Here is a 26,246-nt window from a genome sequence, read left to right on the forward strand (position 1 = left end):
TTGCTTCTAGTTTCTACTAGAGAAGTGCTTCTAACTACAGGGAAAGCATTATTACTTTTAATTTTGTTTTTGAGATGGAATCTTGTTCTATTGCCCAGGCTGGAGTACAGTGGCACGATGTTGGCTCATTGCAACCTCCACCTCCCGAGTTCAAGTGATTCTCCTGCCTCAGCCTCTCAAGTAGCTGGGATTACAGGTGCCTGCCACTGCACTCAGCTAGTGTTTGTATTTTTAGTAGAGACAGGGTTTCATCATCTTGGCCAGGCTGGTCGCGAACTCCTGACCTCGTGATCCACCCATCCAGCCTCCCAAAGAGCTGGGATTACAGGTGTGAGCCACGGCGCCTGGCCATGTATGTGTATTTATGTGTGTGTGTGTGTGTGTGTGTGTATTTATGTGTGTGTGTGTGATTGACGTGTGTATTTAAATATATGGATTTATTATTTAGAGTTTCTTCTTTCCTGAGAGTCTATAGCCCTAGTATCAATCCTGATAACTTATTTGAGCTGTAGTCCTCTGCCTTCATTCACCATCAGTAATAGTAAAATGATCAAGTGTTTTAGTCTCCACCGGCAGGTTTGAATTTTCAGTTCACAGCTGTTGTCACTTTTAAATAAGACACGGGGTTATTCGTATGCTTCACAAATGCCCTCACAAATAACTGTAAGAATTGGGGCTGCTGAAGGTCTGCTAACTGTGCTTGTCCTGACCATGGTTGGCCAAGCCGAGCCAGGTGGTGTTGGTTGGGGAAGGCTGCAGAGAGCAGCTGAAGGGTGGAGCAGGGCAGGATATAGTTTGGCGGAGAAGCAGATGTGTCCCAGGCAGGGTCAGTGTTGTCCCAGGCAGGATGAATGTTGCACATAATGCCAGAGATAGGAGGTGGAGGTCTGAGAGAGAAGGAGGAGATACCTCCCTCGGGCACTATGAAGGCCAGCATAGAGATACTGCCCCCAATCCCGCTGGCCTAGAGGCAGGGTTCCAGTTTTGCCATTCCAGCCACTTCTCTTTAGTCAGAAAGCTGGAATCCTAGCTCAGTGTACTCTGCCAGCTGCCTGCTTCTTAAACCATACCTGAAACCATGGGCTTGGGAGCTCTCAAATTCTTTAAGAAGTCTATTGGTGCAAACATTTTTGAAATGGTATTTTTTTAAGATAATGATTGCTTCTGTTTTTCTTCATGCCCTTGCCCTCTTTTCCACACCCTTATCCCTGCCACCTTCTCCCCTCCCTCCAAGTCTGAGACTCATTCATGGTCCCCGCCTCCGATCTTAGTTATTTGACATCGCTTTGCCTCTCTCTGGAGACTCTGAATCCAATGAGAACAAAGTTTTCTTAGGGCAGTGTTTTCTGGGAGGACACATAGGCACCCAGTGAAATAAGAAAACACTGGAACTAATGCTTAGAACTGCAGGCAAACATTCCACCTCAGAACAAAGAAGGAAATATTTAGGTAGTCACAAGATTGGGTGAGATGACCTGTAAGGATCCTAAAACTGTGGGAATGTAAGACTCTCTACCCATAGAAACTGTTCAGCTATGGAATGGGCCATCTTTGAGGTCAAACTTTATTCTTGGAAGTGATCCAGTAGGGTCTGTAAGGCCGCAGTTAATACAGGAGGAGATTTCTGTGCAGTATGGTGGGGTACTGGGTCAGGGGACCCCTGGGCATTCATTCAGAGTACTAATCAGAAGCTCTGGGATGACCGTCGCCCCAGAGTTACATGGGTTTATGCTACTCGGTGCTGGACCTTATCCATAAGAGCAAAAGATGAGACAGTTACCATCCTCTGGGGGCCAGTTGGTCACGTTCTACAAACCTCTGTTGAGGGATCGGGCATGGAAAGGCCAGCTCCTGGCTTTGTTAAAGTCCACATTTTTAGGCAGAAGACTGGCATCCTGCTGAGACCCCCAAGGCAGATGGGGGTGGTTGTGTGCCTCTAGTTTCAGCTAAGGAGAGAGGAGTTTCTCTTCTTCTCCAGGGACGCCAGCCCGGCTCACTGCCTCTGCGCAGAGCTGGGGTACCTGAGGGCTCAGTTGTTTCTTTTCTCTCCTGAAGCCTCTGTGTCCCAAGGAGCTCTGGCACTTTGTTCACCAGTGCTATGGGAACGAGTTGGGCCTGACCAGTGATGATGAGGACTACGTGCCCCCTGATGATGACTTCAACACAATGGGGTGAGTGAGGCCCAGGGTGGCTGCCTGGAGGCAGTCAAGCAGGTGCCTGCAGGAAGAACCTCCCAGGCAAAGGGAACAGCATGCATGGCTGTGCAGCCGTGGAATGAACTATGGAATGAACGAGGGAAAGTGGTCAGAGGTGAGGTCACGGAGCTCGAGGGGGCATAGCCAAGGGCCTGGCCAACTTTATGGTTGGCTTTTACTGAGCATGGGAAGGGAAAGTTTTGCATAGATAATTGCTAAGGTCTGATTTAACACTTCAGTAGGATCACACTGGCCCCTGCACTGAAAATACATTGAAAGGGGAACCAGGGCAGAGGCAGGGAGACCCCATTAAGAGGCTGTTGAGTAATTTAGATAATTAGATGAGGTATGGTGGTGGTTTGGAAGAGAAATGGCAATAAGTGTTTAGTTCCTGAACAGCTATTGAAGGACATGTTGATGGAACAGAAAGGAACCAAAGGTGACTTTCAGATATTTCTGGTTTTACTGTCTAGAAAGATGGCAGTGTTCTAAACAGAGAGGGACAGTACTGTAGGCAGAGCAGGTTTCAGGCGGAAGATCAGGAGGGTGGTTTTGGGCAATTGAGATTGAGATGCCTGTTAGCCAAATGGAGATGTCAAGTGGGCATTTCGGTTTGGAGTGTGGAGTTCACAGGGAATCCAGGTCTGGGGCCAGAAATGCAGGAATTACTAGTGGATAGCTATGAGATTCACTGAAATTTCAAGTGACTGGGTGAACATAAAAAGTTCAAGGACTGCTTGGGAGCACTCAGTGGGGGGAAGAAGGAGCTGAAGAGATCTTGAAAGCAAGTACAGTGAGGCAGGAGGGCCCTAGGAAGATTTTGTATCCTGCAGCCAGAGGAAGGAAGCTAAGCAGAAGGGATTGTCACTGTATCACACGCTGTGGATAGGTTAAGGAAGAATGGGAAGATGTGCCAGTTGACCAGCACAAAGCATGCTTGACGGTGGAAGGGAGGCTGCAGGCTTGGTGTTGGTACAAGAGGCATACGGGGAAAAAAGCAAGAAAAGAGCATTGAATGTGTATAGTGCTTAGGTCTGGGCTCAGTCCAAATAGTGTCGCTTAACCTCTGTGAACACCTGTTAGGTTATCTCTAAAACGCACATGATGATTTCCAGAGAGTTGCCAAGCATCTGGATTTGTTAGGTACAGGTCAGATGATGATGATGGTGGTAGGGTGATGATTGCTCCCTTGGAGGAGGCTACAGTGGCGTCCCTGAAGTATTCCTGGAAGGGCACCCATCTTCATCTCAAGGAATTTTTCTTTTTAGGTGTATATAATGCAGTGAAGTTTTCCAGTTATCATCCAGAATTTGGGCAATGCCACTGAAGGAGCGCTTGTGTCCAGAGTCCTGTCTTAGTCACTGTTTGGGAAATGAAATGCGTGCTCAGAACCCAGATATTTGATTCAGAGGCTCAAAATGGGGTGGGAACCCATGGAAAAAAATAGCTTAAGACAAATAATACTTCTATTTAGGTGGGGATCTATCTAAGGAGGCTGCCTAGAAAAGGTGTGTTTGCAGTCAGATATTTTACATGGGAGGCAGGGAGGTGTAGGACGGGATGTGAAGGAGAGAGCGATGGGGTAAGAGGGGCATTTTCGTTTAGAGGAAGATTATATACAAAGCAAAGAAACAGGAAATCCCATAGATTTGGACAGATAGAAGGGTCTGAGAGTCTTAAATAGTCTGCCATCTTGACCCACTAAGATTAATGTGGACTCACTGGTGTTTGCTCTCAGATACTGTGAAGAGATCCCTGTGGAAGAGAATGAAGTGAATGACAGCTCATCCAAGAGCAGCATAGAGACCAAGCCAGATGCCAGTCCACAGCTGCCCAAGAAATCCATCACCAACAGCACGCTGACATCCACAGGGAGCAGTGAGGCCCCTGTCTCGGTATGGGCAGTCAGCCCTTGGCTTCTACCCCCAGTCCTGTGGCCAGCCAGCGTTTCCTAGCTTAGTTCACTGGGAACCCCACCTGGAGAGCAGATAGAGAGGAGATTGGTTACACTGCGGTCAGTTTCTTCAAGGAGGCATTCTGGAGCAGATGGGCCGTCCATATTCTAGTGATGTAGCCCAGGCCCAGAGCTGGGGCGAGATGCCTGGGGTACAAGATTGGGTTTGACTTCTGAGCGGATGAAAACCATTTCAAGTCCACTGTGTGGGCTTTGCTTTTGCTAGGCTGCTGCTGATCAGCCCCTCTGGTAGAGAACAATTCCAAGTCCTTTTTCACTGCCTTAATCTGAAGTCAAAGTCATGCATGAATATAGAACTATAGAAAAATTAATTGTTTATCCACTCATTTGGTTGATGTTTACTGAATATACATGTTGTGTCTTATTTTCCCACTGTGGTAGACTTAGTGGAAGCTGTAAAAATGTGTAAGAGAACCTCTGTCCTCTGGGACTCTGTTATAGAGGAGATAGAACCTTGATGAGAAAAGTGTGTCAGGGCATGTGCTGGCAAACAGAGGAACAGGTGGGGTTCTTCAGGAAAGGACTCCCTCAAAAGGGAACCTTGGATTTCAGTAGCTTTTGGGTCAGACCACCTGCCCTTAGAACGAAAACATTATTCATTGGATGCCTGGTCTTTACTTTCTGCCTCTCAGGTCATCTTTAAAATGGAAAGAGTTGTATTGATTCTCTTCCATGGCTAACAAAAGAATAAGTTTAAAAAAAAATGCTTATGAAGCCTTTGGAGCTTCTTAGGATAAACAGGTACTACCTGGAGGCAGGCTGACCTTATGCAGGCAGGGTGGTTCAGGTGTGGCTCCAGGAAAGGACCTGGCCCTGTGGGGGACCAGCCCTGTGCACCTGGGGAGCTTGTGCTGCTGGAATGGCGAGTGTGAGAAGTGCGGCAGTCCTTCTACTGTGTTTGCCCACCCCTCTGGCAGCTCTGGGGAAGGGCTTCAGAGCCTGACTCTGGCTTCACTCTCCAGCAACTCAGCAGGGAGTATGAGAGCTGCCAAGCCCGATCCCTAATCTCCCTTTGGAGAGTATATCCAGACCAGGTTTCCCCGGTGGGTGACTCCTCTGTCTTGGCTCCAGTTTGATGGGCTGCCCCTGGAGGAGGAGGCACTGGAGGGAGACGGGTCCCTGGAGAAGGAGCTTGCCATCGACAACATCATGGGGGAGAAGATTGAAATGATCGCCCCCGTGAACTCGCCTTCACTGGACTTCAATGACAATGAGGACATCCCCACTGAGCTCAGTGACTCTTCTGACACACACGATGAAGGTGGGCATTTGAACACAGGCCTGGAGTGGCCCTTTCTCTATTTTGAAGGCTAAAAGGGGATCTCTATGTGGGGACTGGGGTTACTCTCTAGCTTCCTGGTGGAAAGATGGGAGCAGAGCTTCCACAACAAAAGGCACCTGTGTTATTAGTATACGTCCCTGTTTTCAGTTATTTGCTGTAGGAGCCTTTCATACATAATGCTTTGTTCTATCATTTAGTCTTGTCACTAAATGTACCTCTTGTTGACATTGGCTTGCCTTGTGGCCCTGACCCTCACAATCATGCAAGGCTAGGCAATGTTTATAAGCCACAAGGAAGGCGCCAGTCAGCTGCTTCCTGGAAATAATTGGATTTTAACAGAAACGTCCTCAAGATAGCTACAAAACTTGTTAATACCCCCACCGTAGGGTGTTTAGGCCCAGCTAGAAGAAAAGGTGTTGCTGAGTCAAACAGGGTTTGGAGACTCCCTTGTTCCTCTAATTTTTGTAAGCAGGGACTTTCTAACTTCATGCCTGCATAGGATTAGCTTCTAGGTTCTCACCTGGGAACATGATGCCTCTTATCTCCCATGGAGAGAAGCCAAATTCTTAGCATTCATGAAATTGATTGGTGGATTTTCTCCATTGAATAAGTGGTCTGTTATGACTAGTGAGCATATGAACGCAGTGCTCACTTGTGGATCTGTGGACACCTCTCCTAGAGGCCACCTGCAGTGGTTTTCTAACCTTTGGTTGGTTTACCCACCCCCACGTAGAGTCCAGGGCCAGCACAAATGACTGCATGGGTTGGGTACTGCCTAATTCCAGGGTGCCGTTCACCTAAACTAAGGTGAATCCTCCCAGCGCTGTGCTTGTACAGTACCCATCTGTGCAGTCATAGGACTTGACCCTACAGGGTACTTCAGAGTTCATTGGTTCCCTCAGTGTCTTGGGGGTGCCAGAAATGTCAGCCTCCTCCTGAGATCACATACCCACCCATGCAGGTGCAATAATTAGGGACTGAGGGGTGCCAAGGGCTTAGGGGGAGCACTGAGGCCTTAGCAGCTCACCTGTATCCTCAGGTGCATTCTCCTACAGCAGCTGGAAAATTCAGATTACAGGTGAAATTCTCTGGCTGGCAATATTCTGTATATGGATGCATTGATGTGCCCGGGGGGGGCTCTGCGTCCCTGAGACGAACGGAAGCTCCACTTCTGGAGTTCTCCCACACCTTGCTCTGTGTGCTGCTCATTCTGGTTTGAACCTTATTTTGTGATATGATGAAGCCGTAATCCTAAGTTTAAAAGGGGGAGTAGATGTGGGCATCATGGTAGAAACAGGGTGCTTTACGGAAGTGTAGTTAGGGATCACAGTCTATTGGGCCAGCCCCAGCCTTAGGAGCAATTCTGTACACTGAGTCTTCCAGATTAATCTATGTCCTCTCGAACACGCCTATGCCATAGGTTACGACTGCAATTTGTTGTCAGAGGACACTCTCAAAACCCCATCCTTTGGGTTTAGGCAACTTTGGGAAGTCGTCATTTATTTAAATTTTAGTCTAAGATCAACGGACTTAGGGAGGTTTGAAAGTGTAAAAGCAAATCGTACATTCCCAAACAAAGAATGAATGGGCAGAGTGTCAGCTAAAGGAAATGGTGTGCATCCCAGCAAATGAAAGAGACTGAAAGCAAAGTCGTAAACTATGGAGCCCGTGAGCTCAGCTGTCCTGCTCCACGGCCTCTCCATACCCTTGGTGGCTGTGCCTGTGTTAGCCGGAGAAATAAGTGCTCTTGGAGGATGTCCCTGGGGCCCCCTGCCCCTCCGCGGTCACTGTCTACTTCCTGGTCCTCTCTTGTGCAGGGGAGGTCCAGGCCTTCTATGAGGACCTGAGTGGCCGGCAGTACGTGAATGAAGTCTTCAACTTCAGCGTGGACAAGCTCTACGACCTCCTGTTCACCAACTCGCCCTTCCAGCGGGACTTCATGGAACAGCGGCGCTTCTCTGGTCTGTTTTGCTGGGGCTGAACCCCCTAACCCTCCCTCTCTGTCCTCGCTTCTTCCCTCTCTACATTTGCTTCCTTCCCTTCCTTATTCCTCTTCCCACACACCCACCTTCCCTCGGTCACCTGATGGCCCAGACACCCTCTCTCCAGCCTTCTGCAGTGCTGGAGCTCCCTCAGGCCCTGTTGCCCTCTCTTGTCACCAGCACTGCAGCTTCACCTTTGCCCACTGCACACCACGCACTTGATGCTGGCCCCTAAGGCCTGCCCTGTCACTGCCCTCACAGGGCTCACTGTCTAGTAAATCACAGCAGCTCTCACTCGCTGGCGGCACCCACTCTATGCCACTCACATGATGTTATCTCATTCAGACCTCACAGCTACCCTGTGTGTAGGCACCCATGAGGCTGCTGGAACTCACACTGTTAGTGCTTACCTCACCTCATGCAGCTAAGGAAGAGCTAGGACGGGCCTCACATCTAGGATCTGGGGGTTCATGTGCTTCTGCCTCCTCCCCTTCCTCCAAACTCTTTCCACAGCAGGGAGCGCTAAGCATCCAGCTGTGACAAAGCATTTGGGCATCAGCCATCCTGTGTGCCAAGAGGAGAGGGCATGCTCAGGGCACGGGGAGGTCATGGCTTAGAGGAGAGGACTTGTTCCCAAGGGACCCTCGCCACAGTAACACCAGTGTTGCCAGCACCCCCGTAGGTGGCCCCAAGACCTCCTGTCCCAGCCCAAGGAACAATCAGCATTCTGGAGCCTTGTGTAGAATTTTGACAATGCTACAATGCGCCTCTTTCTGCTTCAACTACTCCTCCTCTTCCCACCCTCCCCCCTGGCCCTCAGGCTCCCATTGGCTTCCTTTCGGCGGCCAGGCAGTAGTAAGCACAGTCAAGAAGGTCACTTGGAGGGGAAACTTGGATTGGGGAGGGGGCTCTGCCTTCCCCTCCCTCATTCTAGGGCTGTCCTCTGCCCTTAGATATCATCTTCCATCCATGGAAAAAGGAGGAGAATGGAAACCAGAGCCGAGTGATTCTTTACACCATCACCCTTACCAACCCTCTGGCTCCCAAAACTGCCACTGTCAGGGAGACACAGGTGAGCAGAGCTGGCAGATGCACAGAAGAGCGGTCTGGAAAATCTGTGTTCTGTCTTGAAGGATTAAGGGCAGATGTCAGGAAGAAGTTTCAGGGCACAAGTGTCATTTTGCCCCCAAGTGGTGGTGGCATCTTGCTCGTTTAGATGTTGCTGATTCCAGTGATTCTGGTTCTTCTCCTCAGAAGTCGTGGGGTGGGATGGGCTTGGGGTGGCTGGAGAAGGTGCTTTTCCAAGTGTCTTGCTCTTCCTCACTTTTGTCCAATGGACCTTTCCTGCCCACAGACCATGTACAAGGCGAGCCAGGAGAGTGAATGTTACGTGATAGATGCCGAAGTCCTCACCCACGACGTGCCCTACCACGACTACTTCTACACAATCAATCGCTACACCCTCACCCGCGTGGCTCGGAACAAGAGCCGACTCAGGTGCAGTGTGCAGAGGGCCCGGTGCGGTCAGACGGGGGTCCCTACCTTAAAGAACGTTCATGTGCTCTTGGCGGGGAAGGAGGAGGTGGGGTGTGCTTGGCTGCTCACTTTCTTTATTCTACCTTCTCTTTGAAGCCTTCTGAGGCTCACCCACCACCCTCTTTTTAAAGAGTTAATTATTCTTCCACTCTGTGCATCTTGTTAGTAAAACTTATATAGCTACTGCTATTTATTGATTGTCTATGGCTTATACAGTACAGTGTAGGTGCTTTATTGCTTATACAGTATAGTATAGGCTATCTACATTCACCAGAGGCTTTAGAATGACTCGAGGAGGTGAATTTATCTTCATTTTTCAGGTAAAACTGAGTTTCATGTAAGTTAAGCAACTTTGCCAAGAGTCATGTCTCTAGCAGACACTGAAGCCCAGAGCTTAGCGTTGTGAACCTGTGCCCCGTCCACTATGCTGCATGCATTGTCATTAGACAGGGAGCTTCACAAGGGCAGGAATTCCATTCCACTCACACTTTATTCCCAGCACCCAACTGGGCCTGCACATATCAGAGTCCAGAGAACAGCGATGGAATGAATAATTAGTTCTCGGCATTGTGGTGTGCTTCCAAAGGAAGGAAGAAATTTAGACCCTGACATTTTAAGAAACTTGTAGTCTAATTGAAAAGGCAAGGCACACACCCATTTGAAAATCATCAGACTGTTTACCTGTACCTTAGACCAAGTTCTGTTGGTTGTAAGGAGCCAAAAATTAACTGTCGTTGTTCAAAAAAAATTTGGTAAAAGGTTGCACAGAGATCTCTTGGGCATCAAGATGTGCACATCAAGAAGGATCTTTGTGCTTCATGCCTGTATTCCCACACTTTGGGAGGCTTAGGCAGGAGGATTGCTTGAGCCCAGGAGTTCAAGAACAGGCTGGGTAATGTAGCGAGACCCTGTGTCTGCAGAAAATAGAAGTCAGCCAGGAGTAGTGGCATGTACTGTAGTCCAGCTACTCGGGAGTCTGTGGTGGGAGGATCGCTTAAGCCCAGGAGTTTGAGGCTGCAATGAGCTATGATTGCACAACTGGACTCCAGCCTGGGAGACTGAGTAAGACCCTGTCTCTTAAAAAAGAGATTTTACAAAGGAGATTTTGAAAAATGCATCTTTTTCATTCTCTTGGTAATTTCTTTTGGGGGGTGGGTGTTCTGTGCTTCCTCCTGAATGTGTACTTCTCTTCCTCCTTCATCTTCCTTCTCTTCCTCCTTCTTTTATTTCCCTTCCTTCTCTCTCCCTCTTGTTCTTATCCTTTCCTCCACAGTGCCTAGGTTTCTTAATTCTAGGTTCCTCAGATCTTCCAATCACATCTTTGATCTGTAGCCATGCAGAGGTAGCTGGTTGACCTTGAACAGACCAGTACAGGAAGGTGCCCATCCGCAGTCCAGTCAGCGGTTGTTGAGTTGGGGAGCGAGGTGTCTCCAAGTACAGACTTTCTCTCATCGGGACGTGTGTGGAGGTGGCATCCCTAAGGAGGGGGATGAGGCCGGACTGGCAGCCTTCGTCACGGGTGGGATGGATTAGCTGGTAGAATCTATTGACAGACGCAGATGAACCTAAGGGGGAGGCAAAGAGCAGGGCTATTGCATAGGAGAGGAAAGAGCTGATATTGCAGGAGGTATGGGCAGAAGTGCGACCAGTGACTGGGAGAGAGAATGCCTGGAAAAGAGCAAGAGCCGGTGAGGTCTGGGGTGCAGTGGAGAGGCAGGAGCCAGGGCCGGCAGCAGATGATACTCTTTTTTTTTTTTTTTTTCCTGAGACAGGCTCATTCTCCTGCCTAGGCTGGAGTGCAGTGGTACAATCATGACTCACTGCATCTTCAACCTTAATCTCACATTAGCTGGGACTACAGGCATGCCCTGGCTAATTTTTTTTTTTTTTTTGTAAAGATGGGGTCTCACTATGTTGCCCTGGGTGACTGATACTTTTAAAGGTTACAGTAATAAAACCCCAGAGCTTGACTTAGACTTAAAAGGCTCTGGAGAAGGAGAGAAGGACCCTGACGAAAGGATGGGGCATCTTACTTTCTGTCAGTGTCAGTTTCTCAAAAGACTTAAACTTCAGGCAGAGTCTTCCTCTGCCTGGCAGGCAGGCTGCTGGACCTTTGTGAGACCCCTGAGGGGAAGCAGTGTGCCATCATAAGAGCTCTGGAGTCAGAACCCTAACTGTTAGCCTTTGTGCTCCTTAAATATCCTACACCCCAATTTTCTCATCTGTGAAATGGTGATAGATCCACCAGTTCCACTGATCTCAGAGAGTGGTCATGGAGATCAGAAAATGTGATGGATATGGAAGGACCTTTTAACTTGTAAAATTTAGTACAAATGTGAAGTAACTTTGGCCTTAACCCCGAATTTCCTTTTTCCCAGCAGAGGCAGGTCCATCCAGGAAATGACTTACCTTGTTTCTGGCTTGCTCCTCAGGGTCTCCACAGAGCTGCGCTATCGAAAACAGCCCTGGGGGTTAGTGAAAACCTTCATCGAGAAGAACTTCTGGAGTGGGCTGGAGGACTACTTCCGCCATTTAGGTGAGCACTACAATCCTTGCTGCTAGCTGGGCTGCAGAGACGGTGAGCTGCACAGCGGCCGCCCACCATTCCGGAGAGTGGTATTGAGACTAGGGCAGAGACTGAAAAGGGAAGTAGTTTCATGAGGTTCCCACACCTGCTCCAGGAGTAGACACCAAATTTTGTATGTAGGTGGACATGTGCATTTTTAAAGACTGTGTCTAGGATGTTTAGGAGATCATTTAGGGATCTATAACACCCCTCATGCCAAAAGGAACCATAGATCTAGTGATATAGGTGGTTCTGTGATGAGAAGTATCTGTAAAATGCCTGCAAATGCATCTATTTAAGAGGTGTATGCCCCAAATTGTATACATGAGAGTGTAGCTATTGGGAACATACGGTTCCTTGCAATGTTGAATAACCCCAAAGGAGGGGTTTGACTGGGGCTGGGTGCCAGAAGAACCTCCTGAGACTTGTGGGCATCCCTGAGGGTCATCAACCCGCCCAACCAACTTCCCAGAATACAGAATAGAAAAATGGTTCCTGCAGAGAGTCGCATCTGGAGGGCTGAAGGTGGCCTCTCCTGTGCCCCTTTTGTCTCTGACAGAGAGTGAGCTGGCCAAAACGGAGAGCACTTATTTGGCTGAGATGCACAGACAGTCCCCCAAAGAGAAGGCCAGCAAGACTACGACGGTGCGGAGGAGGAAGCGTCCCCATGCCCACTTGCGAGTCCCTCACCTAGAAGAGGTGATGAGCCCAGTCACCACACCCACGGATGAGGATGTGGGCCACAGGATCAAACATGTGGCAGGTGTGTGCCAGGTGGGGACAGGTGGGGTGTGTGGGCTTTGGGCTGGAGCTGCATGCCCATACCAGGGCACACACATGCACACTCATTTTGCACGTTGGGTATAATTTGTATATAATTTGAATGTAAGTCACTATAGCTGAGGCTCCCAATGCTCTGTTTCTCTTTGCTCTTTAAGTTCCTCAGCCCCAGGTGAACCCATATGTTTCCTCTCATTAACAAAAACTGCCTTTGTGTTTATGCCTTTGTGTTGTCCTAGTTTCATGGCTTACCTGCATAGGCTCAAGTATGAAGCTTCCAAGTTATTGGGAAATACACTGAGGAGACTCCAGAGCTCAGACCACAGAGATTACCTCATTACACAAAGATCAAGGAGTCCAAGGCAGCCCCCCTTCACTTCACCTCCATGGGCCAACCCAGGCTTGCCTCTCAGGCCATGGACTCCCTTAATATTTCTTCCTCTTCCCACCCAGCCATTCACATCCTTGTCTTTGCTGAATCATGGAAACCTGGGGCTCTAAGGGGCCTTAGAGACTGACTAATTGAGCTGGGTAGGGACAGGGGAGGCAGAAGAAGAGGGGGAGAATGGGGGGAGAGTGCCAGCCTTCTGCATCCCCCCAGCTTCACCTCTAGCACTTCCGAGTTATGTGTTTTGCATTTAAGATTTCTGACTGACATTGCATTTGAGTAAACTGACTCTCAGAGAGCTTACATGACTTGTCCACTGTCATGTAGCTTACTAGGAACAGAGGCAGAGCCAGAAGCCAGCTATCTTTAGTCCTGCCCCAGTGCTACGTCCCCTCCCATGGCTGATCACTTTGTCTTGGGAATGTATACCCTAGTTACATGGGCCTATAGATTCTCTCATTTGTTCAGTGATCACCTGACCCAACCCATGACCTTGTCCTTGAGGATTTTACCTTCTCCTCTTAGAGAGCTGGCAGCATCTATCATAGCGTTGCTGTCACAGTGTCCTGGACGTTTTTCCATCAATCTCTGAAGTTTGCTGTTTGACCAGTGTCCCCCAGCAGTTGTTGGACTTGCAGGTCACCATGGTGACGGTCTCTTTATTCTCCCTGCAGGTTCCACGCAGACGCGGCATATCCCTGAGGACACTCCCAACGGTTTCCACCTGCAGAGCGTGTCCAAGCTGCTTCTGGTTATCAGCTGTGTGTAAGGGACTCTAGGTTCTCCTACCCTGCCCTCACCACCTTCCCTTTCTAGCCTGGTGCCTTAGCCCTCCTCTCTTGAAGGATCTGAGCACCCTTACTGTTTTCCCTGTTTTCTCCTTTGTCCTCTAGTCTTCTCTGTCTGGACTGGTTGCTCTGCCTGTGGCTTACCTCTTTGCTTCTTTTTCACTGCTTTGTTCAGCATTTACTGTATGGTAGGCTTTCAGAAGGAAATGCTTCATGCAGCATCCGTACCCTTCAGGGATTCAGTTTCAAGTGGGTGAGAGAGATAGAACATTCAAAATTCCTGCATAGATGGTTAAATGCTAACAGAGAGATGCTGCAGGGCATTTTAGGAGTCCATTCGTTCATTAGATGTTCTGGGCATCTGCTCTGTGCCAGGCACTGGAACTGTGCACTCACGGAGCCCACACATTGGCGGGCTAGCCAGACAAAATCAATGCCTACAATACAGAAAAAGTGGATGCTTATTTTAATGTAGACTATTTATAATAATTGCTATGACATGATAAAACAGCAGGCTCAGTAACTTGCATAGAAAGATGCTGTCCTAGGGAAAAACAAAGACAAAAGAAATGAAGACGTAAGATGGAAGCACACAGTTAGCTATCTGAGGAACGGGGCCATGCCATCGCCTGCCTAGGACTTCATCCATTTTGAGCAGGAAGCAGCTAGGACATCTAAGGACAGCTCTTCCACTTGTCTCAGCCCACAGCATGGTCCCATGCCTTCCTTGGATGGGGGTATGCTTCCAGAGTGTGGGGCATCGGTGAGTGGGAGCACTGCAGCTGGCCAGATGCGTGCACAGTGCACACTGCTGTTCACTGTGCATCAGCTTGCCTCCAGTTCAGTCTTGCTTCTGTGACGCCGGCCTCACTGAAGCATTCTCAGAGAGGCATGGGCAGAGCACAGCCTCACCCTCAGGAAACTCTGAAGGAAGCCCAGTAGTGACATGGTCAGATTTGTACTAAAGAGAAAGTCACTCTGACAACAAAATGTCAGATGGATTCGAGAAGCAAAGACTGGAGGCAGGGAGGTCAGTCAGGGTGAGCTGTGAGATCTAGGTGAGAGCAGCTGTCAGGCCGAAGGCCTGGAGCTGGGAGATCCTGGAAGGCAAAGACTCATCACCTATCTGGTTATGTAGGGAAGGAAGATGAACTACTGATTCAAGGGACCGCAAATGGTCATGTCATTACAGAAATCTGGAATTGAGCAAAGCATTTCCAGAGAAGACATTAACAGTTCCAGGTATGTCTGAGGGGCCATAGGTTATCCAGGAAGAGATGACAGATATGTGCCGATGTGGTTCTGGAGCTCAGGTGACAAGTGTAGGCTACAGTCACTGCTTAATTATCCATAGCACTAAAGCCATGGTGTGAATGAGACCATCCATAGACAGCATAGAGTGTGACAAAGAAGACAAGGTCCAGGATGACCCTGGGGATCACTTAAAGGATGGGAAGCCATGAGGAACGTAAAGTGGACTCTCTCACCAACTTCAATATGTCACATAAAAGTAGATGCAAAATTCTTCTTATGACAGCATAAGAAATGAAGACATTATTACAAAATTAAAAACAAAAGCAACTGTAAAACTAGTAAAAGTCACACTTTGCAACGTCAATCTAATGTGATTCATGCCATTGTTCTTGTTAAGTTAAATCTCTTTCTTGTATTGGATTTTGGTTGCTAGAGTGCTGTAACCTCAGGTTAGTTCTGTGTTTAAAGCTCTTTCTGCATTTTGACTTTAAGTAGAGAGGCCTGCACCCCTAAGCAAATTGTATAGCATGTTTAACTTTTGGGTTTTGTTAAGTTTAGAATGATCAGACTTTCTAATTCAATGTGACAGGATCCAGGCCAAGTGTCTGCTGACAGCCTGCACGTGGGACAGGCTGACACAGCACAGCTTGCCCTGTGTTTGGCGGGCTCCTGTCCCCACAGGACTGCTCCAGTGTGACTCAGCCACCTCCTTTCTCTGTTTAGACAACCGCGCAGCCGTCACTCAGCCAGCATACAGGGGTATCCCCTGACCTTCGCTTAGCACAGACAGGATAGCAAACATAAACCCAAATGCAGGCACCAAGATCATGAACAGGATGTGCTGAAGAGGTGGGCGTTGAGGTGAATGCAGTAGCACGATCTCAGCTCACTCCAACCTCCACCTCCCAGGCTCAAGCAATCCTCCTGCCTCAGCTTCCCTAGTAGCTGGGTCCACAAGTGCATGTCACCATACCCGACTAATTTTTAAAAACTTTTTTTGTAGAGATGGGGTTTTGCTATGTTGCCCAAGCTGGTTTTGAACTCCCCAGCTTAAGCAATCCACCCACCTCAGCCTCCCAAAGTGCTGGGATTACAGGTGTGAGCTATCATGCCCAGCCTATCTTCTCATTTTTTTGGTCATCTTCTCTCTTCTTATGTGTGTCTACATCTTCTCTGTTAATGATAAGAACTATCCTTTGTGTAGGGCCTATGGTGTGCCTGCATATGTTACAATATATGCCCTTTCATCTACAGAACAGCCCTAGTAGGGTAGGTATTATTGTCCCTCGGTCAGAGAAGCTAGGAAACTTAATCAAAAGTTAAGAGGCTTTTAAGTGATGAGCCAGGGTTTGCATGCAGTTCTGTGGGTCCCTGGATCCTCTCTACCCACGGTGCTGTCCTCATCTCTCCATCCCATGAGCTTGTTATACAGTGATGGTTAGGCAGCCAGTGCGGCTGAGAGGAGGGAATTTCTGCAGTCTCTCTGTGACTTCTCATTCCTCACAGCCCCTCCAGCCCCTGGATGATCCTTGCCTCCCCCATCTCTCACCAATTCTGACCCAGACCCTGGGAAACCTCAGCCTGTCTCCATGACCCCTGCCAGGTGGTATGAGGTTGAGGCAGGGAACTTTGCAGCTTGAGGGAAGTTCTGCTAACATCTGTGAGCGACATCATGGGCAGAGATAGGGACCCACTGGAATTCCTCCTTCAGTCTCACCCTTCAGTTACGTCCTAAGGTGGGGTTGGTGGGGGGAATCTTTTCTCAGTTTAGCACCCACGAAATGCTAAGAGTCTGTCCCTTGTTGCTTTCTCGTGCCCTGTCCTTGCTGGGTCTCCTCGTCCACTGTGTCTTTGCTTCTAGTATTTTTTTCTCATATACTCACTCGCTCCCGGCTTGATTTTCAGTGCAGTTTTCCCCTTCCCCACACTCGCCTTTTCTAACCTCTGCCTCCTCCCCATTTTTCTTCCTTGCTCCCATTAGGATCTGTTTCAGGTACTGGCTCTATGATTACTGTTTTACCCCCTCATCTCTTTTCCTTTCCACCTTACCTCTCTTCCCCCAGGTGCCCAGGCTCTGGGTGCCTGTGCATCTCTCCTTTCTAGTGCCTTCATCCCACGCCCCTCTCCATGGCTCTCCCACTGTATCCTGGCCCTTCCAGATTAGGCTGCTCCTCTCTCTCCCCTTTGCCGTGTGTGTCTGGCTCACTCACTCACTGCAATGCTTTGGATGGCCCACCGTCAGGGACAGCAGCCTCTGGGATGGGGGATGTTCCGTTTCTTCACAACATCTCACTGCTGTTGCTTTTTTTGCCCATGTCTCCTTCCTAGTCTGGTGCTGCTGGTCATCCTTAACATGATGCTCTTCTACAAACTCTGGATGTTGGAATACACCACGCAGACCCTCACTGCCTGGCAGGGTCTCAGGCTCCAAGAAAGGTAATCCTGGCCTGGTCCCATCACCTCCACCTCCATCCCACCCAGTGCCGTGACACCTGTCTCCCAGTCTCCTTGGGACTGCCTCACTGCCCTTGCCCAAGGGATAGCCCTCTGGGAAGAGCCCATGGGGAAATTCAGAATCTGTCCCTATAGCTTCAGCCCACTTCTGATCTGGGACACAGGGGAACCAGGGCCAGTGAGCAGAGGACAAAGCACTCTGATGTGACTCTCTGTCCTTTAGGGGTCTGGGAGCACAGGACAGTTCGCTGAGCATAACTCCAGCTGCTGGGGTACCCCTTCTTCTACCCCACAGGTTACCCCAGTCTCAGACAGAATGGGCCCAGCTCTTAGAGTCCCAACAAAAGTACCACGATACTGAGCTCCAAAAATGGAGGGAGATCATCAAATCCTCAGTGATGCTCCTTGACCAGGTGAGATGCCCCACCTTCTCTGCTTGCCTTGGCCTTTGGGAGTGGGGACTCCTTCCTTTATGCTCTGAGAAAGATCCTTGTCTCTATCACCACCCTCCAGACTTCTCCCTCTAATTCATTCTTCTTCCAGGCCATGCATTGTTGTAAAAGGGAAACCACCCTTGAAGGGGCTGCTAGAAATGCAGCTGTATTCTAAAAAAATAATAACAATAAAGACCCATTGAATTTGCAACAGGAAAGCTGTGGGTTAGATGGAAGGAGAACTAATTTTATATTTTTGGTAACACAGAACCATCTGACAGGCATTTAAACAGAGAACCACCACCCCCCGCCACACCAATCCTTTTACAGAGATTTGTCTTCCCAGAGGACATGTCTTTGAGTTTTTCAAGTGTATACCACCTCCTCCTCTGACAGTCAGTGGCACTGCACTGATAGTCTGGGAAGATGACTGCACTTCGTCTTCTTTCCATAAGATCATCTTTGTTGTACAGTTTGCCTGTATTCCCCGCCCCCACCCCCACCATCCCCCAAAGCTAGATCCAGCTATTTTGGGAAATCATCCTGAGGCAAAATCAATAATTAGCCTAGTTTCCTTGGGGGAGGGAGCTTCCTACTTCCCCAGAATATTTTAGTATCTTATAAAACATAGATCCACGCAGTTTCCTAGAGAGCAGGAACCTGACTTTGCTGTGCAAGAGAATTATTAGGAAAATATTAGACTCAGGATTTACCCTGCTATGCAACAACTTCTCTCCCTGAAGAGCTTTCTTTCTGACATTTTGTGACGAGCCAGAGCTGAGATGGCATCCCAGCCTTGCCATTAACTAATTTTCTGACCCTGAGCAAGGGACCTGGAGCTTCTGTTTCTTCATTTATAAAATAGGAATTGTAGACATAGCTTCATGGAACTGTCGTCAAGATTTGATGGCATCTGAGCAGTGCTCATTAATATTAAACTTTATTTCATTGTATTGTTTGATTTTAGCTCTAAGGGAAAAAAAAAGGAGGCTTGGCATGGTGGCTCACACCTGTAATACCAACACTTTGGGAGGCTGAGGTGGGGGGATCACTTGAGGTCAGGAGTTTGAGACCAGCCTGGCCAACATGGAGAAACCCTGTCTCTACTCAAAATACAAAAATTAGCCAGGCATGGTGGTGCACGGCTATAATCCCAGCTACTTGAGCAGCTGAGACAGGAGAATCTCTTGAACTCAGCAGGTGGAGGTTTCAGTGAGCTGAGATCGTGCCACTGCCCTCCAACCTGGACAACAGAGTGAAACTTTGTCTCAAAAAAAAATAAATGTAACCAAATGACTTACAGGTATGCTGTCTTAAATTGTATCATGAAGTATCTACCTAAATGTAACCAATGTGAGATAAACTTAGTCTCAAAAAAAAAAAAAAAAAAAAAAAACTTTGTCTCAAAAAAAAAAAAAAGTAAGGGAAAAGAATCTTAATGTAGCTATCAGGACCCAGTTGAATGTATTTAGCTTTGCTGCTCCCCTTAGGAGGGCATATTATTTTTAACCGAAAGAGGACAAAAAGCATAGTGAGGGGTTTGGAAACCCTGTCATTTCAAGAAGGTTGATGGAATTGAAGACACACCCAGGAGAAGGGAATGTGGGGGTGAGGAGAACAGGGTGGTCCTCAGACAGCCAGGCCAACGTGTCGAGTGTTACTGGAAAAGCCCAGAGCACTGAACTGGGGCTAGAATTTTAAGAAAGTAATTTTTTTTAAAGTCATCAAATGCAAACAGCTTGTGGTTAATGCTGTCCAGCAGTGGAACAGGCTACTGTAGAGAACTGAGATTCTAGCACTGAAAGTGCTCAAGGGGTGACCAGATGATGATGGATAAAGAACTTGTAAATTAAATTGGGGCAGTTGGACTGGATGACCCAGGGATGTCTTCCAACTCTAGAACCCTATTTCAGAATGGGCCCCCTTAACTTGAGGGCTTGGGGCTGTCAGATTTATAGCCTAGTGGACCCTATAAGTATTAAGAAAGTTGTTTATTTCAAACCCTTTAAAAGTAACTTGTAAAAGAACAGAATGAGCCCCTCCTCTGTCTTGAGCAGAAGATATAAAAGAACCAGAGAGAAGAAAGCGGTAGATTAAGCAGAGAGACCCAAATCCATAACCATTTACCCCAGAAATGTCTTATGTTGTAACAGAGGAGTTTACCCAGAGACAGTATTTAAATACGTGAGTATTTAACTGTCTGGTGGTATGATGGGCCATTTTTGAATTCTGCTGGGCTCTATTCTAGTCTTCCATTTAGACTACAGCCTATGACCTAAAAATGTTAATTTACTGATATGGATACCAACTAGGAACCTACTCAGTTTTCTGCCTGGTGCCCCTGGGTGTACAAGGGAAGGATTAGACACTGTTCCAGTCCCAGCAAACATGTAACCAAGCAACGAAAGATGACTGCCGTCCAGAGCCCGAGCATGTGCTGTGTGAGGGACCATGAAGGAGAGGGATGACTGGGAGCTGGAGAGTTTGGATTTGTTCTGAGTCTTAGCAGATGGGTGAGATTGGAATAGGCAAGAGTGCAAAGATTCCCAGGCGGGGCGAACAGTGTGGCTAAATGTACAAAGACAGGCATGTGGTATATTAAGGATCAACAGAGAAACCAGATGAAACAAGTAGATTAAGTCAGTGGCAGCCTGAGAGGCTCTTTGTAGCAGTTGAACGCTTCGAGAGAGTTCTTGATTCAGCACCGAGACCCAGTAAGCCCTACCCAAGGGCTTCCCCAGGCTAGATGGTCTGTCTCCTTTCTTTCTTTCTTTTTTCTTCTCATTTTTTCTTTTCTTTCTCTCTCCATCTCCCTTTCCCTCTCTTTCTTTTAAGAGACAGGGTCTTGCTTATTGCCCAGGCTGGAGTGCAGTGGTGCAGTCACAATTCACTACAGTCTCAAACTCCCAGGTTCAAGCCATCTTCCCACCCCGGTCTCCCAAGTAGTTAGGACTACAGGTGCACATCACAAGGCCTGGCTAATTTTTAAATTCCTATAGAGATGGGTCTCTCTGTGTTGCCCAGGTTGGTCTGAAACTCCTGGCCTCAAGCAATCCTCCCACCTCTGCCTCCCAAAGTGCTGGGATTACAGGTGTGAGTCACAGCGCCCGGCCTGACTGTCCCCTTTCTGTTTGAAACTGTGCCCTGAGAACCACCCTTGCTTCAGGTACCTGACTCTTGTCAGCTCCATGGCATAGTTGGAGGCCTGCCCTAGGCGGGTGTGGGGAGAGGGCTGCTAAGTCAAGAATCCCACTGAAAGCACAGACCCAGGCCTGGGGTGGGGATTTCTATCTTGCAGATGAAGGACTCGCTCATCAACCTTCAGAACGGCATCAGGTCCCGGGACTACACGTCGGAAAGTGAAGAAAAGAGGAATCGCTATCATTGACAAGGCAGGAACAGGGTGACTGCAAGAGGCCTGTGCAATACATGTACATAGACCATATAAATATATATATATAAATATATATATACAGAATATAAATATATATATTATATACAGATTTTAAAAAAGAGATAATGCCTATGTACCAGGGAGAAGGAGCGGGACCTCCCGCCCCCTGTGCTGGCCGGAGCAGCGTTTTCCTATGGTGGAGCGGCTGAGGAGGGCAGGAACCGCCTCTCAGCACCAACCTCCCCTGATCTCCCTCCTCCCACCCTCTGTTCCCCACCCCTTCCCTTGCTGACCATTCTTGGCTCTTAGAAAGGAAATGTTGTTGAGCCAAAATTATGCCCGTGAAGACCCTAGGGTCTCAAAAAGAAGTCTCAAGTGGGCATTGCTTAAGGTGCTTCATTCCCTAATCCCCTTTTGATTTGTTTCCAAAATAAAAGAGAATCTTTTCTTCCCTACCCCAGGCTTCCCCAGGCGTTCTCTTGGGAACACAGAAGCATCAAGGGAGCCCAATCTAAACTCATAGGGCTGGCTACCCACTTGATCTAGACTGTACTGAGCGTCAGGTGGAGAGGATGCTTGGAAAGCTAGGAAGGCTGCATTGTGGGGTGGCAGGCTCCCGAGACTTGTGTTCTGAAGGATGCTCTCCTCCATCACCCCTGCACCTTCCTCCGACCTGTGTAGGGTGTGGACCCACTAAGGGCTGGGAATTTCTTACCCCACCCGCTTTCTCTCTGGTCTTCTCCCAGGCTGGATCTGGGCAAAGTGTCACTTTTTAGTGCCTAAATTCCTATTGTTTCTTTGTGCCCTAAGAGCACATTGTTTATTAGCCAGGGTGGAGCATTTTCGACCTTGTTAAACCTCTTTTAGTGCAAGTCAGGTCTATGGCTCTGCGGCCTTTGCTTGGAGCTGTCAGTGTGATTTCCAGGATGAGTCAGGGTGTGCTGGGCCCTCCAGGATTTGAGAAAGGGAGAGAAAGCCCTCACCACATCCAGGGTGCAGGGTCTACCCACAGAACACTGTGAGTGGTGAGCGCCAAGATGGGTAGCCAGCATCATTTGTTCTTGGAACAAACCAGCATTAGCCAATGGAGACAATTGTCTGAGACAGTTTGCATGTGGAAAAAGCATCTAAGCCATTGGAAGGACTTGGCAAAGGTGCATGTCTTTGGGCAGGAAAAGGGCAAGTGAAATCTATGTCCCCAGGGAGCCAAACATTCCAAATCCTGAGTTTCTCAGACTTGGGAATGGGGATTCTGGCAGGGGATGGAGTACAAATCCTGCTCTGGTCTCTGGCCCCAGAGAGGTGTAAGATCATTAAGGAGTAGAAGACACTAGCTCTAAAAAGGGAGACATTCAGGGCCTTTTCAGCGTTGGCCCAGTAGCACCATGCATTTATCTGAATTCACAGGGCCCTTTGGGCACATTCACCATCCCTCATACACTAAATACTATTTCTTCATATCATGACCGAAAGAGTCCCAGCAGCTCCAGGCAGAGCTTGTGGAGATGCATGAAACAGTCACAGCCAGTTTGGCATGCAGAGCTCTTCAGGCTTGCTTGATCTTCTCCTGGGCTTCTTGATGCAGGTACAGAAGGAACCCCAGATGTCCTAGACGTCCTAGGACATCAGCCCAAAGGACAAAGGATTTTATCACTCATTTACCCCCAAAGATAAAGTTGTATTTTTCTCTTAGAATGGCCTTTGACTCCCTGTGGCAGTTACAGTTTTTGACTTTTCCATGTGAGAATAAGGCCTTGATATTTCCCTAAGGGCAGGATCAGAAAACAGGAAGGTCCAAGCCCAGATCATCCTCCAAGGGAGGAGGATGAGGAGCCTCCAGGTCATCCGCTAGAGTAGATATTCCTCCCCTAGAGGAGGAGATGGGAGGAAATGCAGTTTCATGTAATACCTGTGAAGAGTGCATATGCCCACCAGCCAGTGGGTCCTTGTTCCGTTCTTGTCCAGGACCTCTGGCGAGGGACACGGGAAGGGATCAAGGGTCATGGGCCCTGAGCCAAAGAAGGAGGCATGGTACAGATTGCCGAAAGTCTCCCCCTGGGCACAGCCAGAAGCCAAAACTATTCCCAGGAACATTTTGAATGCAAAAATTGTAATTTTTTGAATTTCTTTCATACATAATTGTTTACTGAAGATATTTAATTATTAAAGGTGCCGTGGTGGGACCTTCAGGATGACTTAAAAAAGGTTCTTTGCTGGGAGTCGAGTGACAGTGCAGACGTGGCCGCAGGGAGTTGTTTTGCGTCTGCTTTACCTCTCAGGACCATTCTTAGGAGGAGGAGGTGGCAGGGAAGGCAGCACTGAGTGTGTCAGAAGAACCCTCCTGGTTTTTTAGTGATTTGAACCCAGTAGATGATGTGTGCCTATAGGGAATGTCCTTTAAGAATCACGGATTTCTTGTGGGCTCTCTCTGTTCTAATAATTTTTTGACTATCACACCAGGAGAAAACCAACAACTCTATTTGTTCCCAAACAAAATCTCTTTCCCCTTAGTAACTTGTGAAAGAGATGTTAACTCACCCTTGCAGATAAGTGAAACAAATAAATAGCATTGTATTCCTGGCCAGTAGCCTGGCAAGTTGGTGTCTGCAAGAGAGCATCAAAATCACTACTTCTTATGTAATTTCTTCTAGCCAGTGCTTTTTTGTTTGGTTTTTGTTTACTGGGGACACACAGGAGTCTTTCTGTAATGATTTAAGTGGTAAAATGTTAGAGTTTGCACTCAATTTTAAAGAATTTGCAGTTTTGAACCAGGTGAAGAACAGCTATAGGATGTAAAGTTTCATTACAGCTTACTGTGAAAGAATTGACAAGCCTGGCCATCCACCTCTCTGGAGACAAGAGGATTACATCTCAGGCCAGCAAGATCAACTGCATGAAACTCTGTATAAGAGCACTGCACTGACAGTTGGGAAACCTGGGCCTGGGTTCTGACTCTTTCATTGACAAATCTCTGTGGCCTTGGGCAAGTCAGTCCCCCTCTTTGAGCTTCGGTATCCTCCTGTCACAGGAAGGAGTTGGGCTAGATCACCTTTAAGGTAGGTTCTAGCTTTGACATCATCTTGGGGGGTAGGCCAGAGGCTGGGAAGGCTGGGTGGACTTTGTCAGTTGCTCTGCTAGGAGGGAACAAGCCCAGAGGCTGAAGCTTCCCAGTATTTAGAGGCGTGGTGTAGCAGTGTCTGCGTTAAAGTTTATTCTTTAAGTGGCTAGGAGGGCTGGGGAGGCCCAGTGGTGCAGAGAGAGAGAGAGAGAGATCAAGCTTGATGTATTGCTCAGTATTCACCTAGAAGGGCGTCTTCCTTCTTTGGCCTAGTTTGCGAAGGGATCTTCCTTTGGACTCTCTTGGGAGAACATTCTTTCCGATGGAACCCATCTTCTGTCTCTAGGCTCTGTGAAGCCTTTCACCTATCTATCCTTCATCCCTATTGGTAGAAGAAACAGTGGAGACAAGCTATTTCTGGTTGTAGCCCTTCTCTTTTGTCTAGATGGGGTTTGGATTCAGTATGAAGCTTTGGCTAAAACCGTTGGGTTGCCTTAGAGCACTGACACTAAGAACCTGGAATGACATGGGGAGGACCAAGAGAGCTGGAGAGGAATGCTTTGTGAGAAGTGGATTCTCTCTGTGTCCCTGCCCCCCACCCAAACTTGAACTCTACCTATTACAGTTCCAGGATGAGGTCCTGGAGAAAGGACTAGGGGAAGTATCTTTCTGGATGCTTGTCGTCCCAGAAGGGTACTTTCTGTGCCATACCATGCCACTTCTTTAAGCTCTGCAGGGCAGCCAAAGCCAGCCCTTCTCTCCTACTGCCCTCAGGAGAAATAGCACTCTTCTCCCTTCCCCCACATGGCAGGGCTCTGCTCTCCCTACACCTCATACCCTGCCTGCCTTCTCCAGGAGAAATCTCCAGGGACCCTTCCTGACTCTCCCCATCCTCACCACTTGTCTCTAGGCTATGGGACAATCATCCCATTCACTGCTTGACATCTTTGACTTTTATTCCCCCAACCTCCAACATGTTGGCCCCAATCCCCTCCACCTCTGTGTTTTCTTCCAGAAGATGCATTTTGGGTCTGAGAGGAGCATTTTCTTGGAAGGCCATCTTTTAAGGTCCCTGCTTGCTTCCATGGTGCAGAGCAGGGATTTGCACACGGTTTTGAGAGCTCACTTCCCACCTCTCTGCCCAGCCTTGTTACCTCACTTCTGCTCTGGTCATGGCTGTGAAGGGCCCAGCCAGCTCCCTGTTTTGATGTTCTGTGCGACAGCTCCAGGGTCTTGTGACTTGAGATCCTCAGCAGGCCTCGTGGCCCAGACTGGAGTCTTGGCTGCTGATGAGCAGCACCTTGCCTACCGAGAGGAGCTGATGCTGGACGATCTCCCCAACTTCTGAAGGCTTAAAGAACATTGTCATTTTTCAGCCCTCCTTGCTTCTCTCAGTACAATAAGACATTGCAGAAGCAAAATGGTGGCCTCTGCTCCAGGCAAGGCAGCTGGCTCTGTCTGGGGCATCGGCCTGGGGCTTGGGTGCCATGTGCTGAGATTGCATAGTCAAAGCAGCCATTTTTGCCAACAATCGCTTGTGGCTCTCCACATTTTCCTCCCCTGCACTCAAGGGCCAGACTACTCTCTGCATGGACCAGACCATCTTCCCAAACCCATGGTGCTTTTTCCCCAAACTCAACCTAGACTCCAAGGTGGGGAGGGATGGGTCAGAGGCCATAGTGGCCCCTGGATAATCCTGACATGGGGTGGAGTGGGGTGAGGCAGAGGGCGCAGCCCCAGCACCTGCACTGGGCCGTCTATGGGAAAGAACGCAGGTCAACTGCAGTTGAGTTGTCTGCCCATGTGTATTTGGATCTATAACTGTACTTTGCCTGGCGCTGTGCGCAAGGTTGGAACACTTACTGCTAGTACCTAGAAACACACAAGGCTGCCCAGCCAAATCTTAATGTAAAGTAGCTAGAGCCATGGAAGTACAGTATGAATTAAAAAGAAAAAGTATTGAACTACAAAAATAAATGGTGTGCGTGTTTATTGCGTGATTTATGAGTGCTCATCACCTGGGATGTTTCTGGTCGTCCCAGATAGGCTCACAGCAAGGCCTGAAGGCATGTTTGTGGCATGCTTGTATACACACACACACACACACACGCACGCACATAGCCATCCACCTTCTCACTGGACGGAGGCTGCCTGATCAAC

The 26,246-nt window shown here is 48.4% G+C and overlaps 1 protein-coding gene across 17 annotated transcripts in view; it reads left to right on the forward strand.

Annotated features, from left to right (window-relative positions):
- The window catches only part of GRAMD1B (GRAM domain containing 1B), a 269,384-nt gene extending 243,325 nt beyond the window's left edge, over window positions 1-26,059 (forward strand). For 7 of the 17 annotated variants that reach the window (XM_037736771.1, XM_037736762.1, XM_037736767.1 and 4 more), the window contains 13 exons: window positions 2,056-2,171; window positions 3,934-4,090; window positions 5,242-5,431; window positions 7,270-7,413; window positions 8,388-8,506; window positions 8,789-8,931; window positions 11,403-11,506; window positions 12,096-12,299; window positions 13,379-13,469; window positions 16,728-16,739; window positions 17,075-17,182; window positions 17,496-17,613; window positions 20,905-26,059. In XM_037736771.1, the coding sequence (XP_037592699.1) occupies window positions 2,056-2,171; window positions 3,934-4,090; window positions 5,242-5,431; window positions 7,270-7,413; window positions 8,388-8,506; window positions 8,789-8,931; window positions 11,403-11,506; window positions 12,096-12,299; window positions 13,379-13,469; window positions 16,728-16,739; window positions 17,075-17,182; window positions 17,496-17,613; window positions 20,905-20,997 (1,599 nt within the window). In that variant the 3' untranslated portion in view covers window positions 20,998-26,059. The remainder of the gene's footprint in view (window positions 1-2,055; window positions 2,172-3,933; window positions 4,091-5,241; window positions 5,432-7,269; window positions 7,414-8,387; window positions 8,507-8,788; window positions 8,932-11,402; window positions 11,507-12,095; window positions 12,300-13,378; window positions 13,470-16,727; window positions 16,740-17,074; window positions 17,183-17,495; window positions 17,614-20,904) is intronic. The other 10 variants (XM_037736763.1, XM_037736768.1, XM_017523583.2 and 7 more) reach the window with 3 other exon arrangements.
- Window positions 26,060-26,246: the final 187 nt, after the last annotated feature.

Source organism: Cebus imitator, unplaced genomic scaffold (assembly GCF_001604975.1).
Source record: "Cebus imitator isolate Cc_AM_T3 unplaced genomic scaffold, Cebus_imitator-1.0 Scaffold28, whole genome shotgun sequence".
Taxonomy (NCBI): Eukaryota; Metazoa; Chordata; class Mammalia; order Primates; family Cebidae; genus Cebus; species Cebus imitator.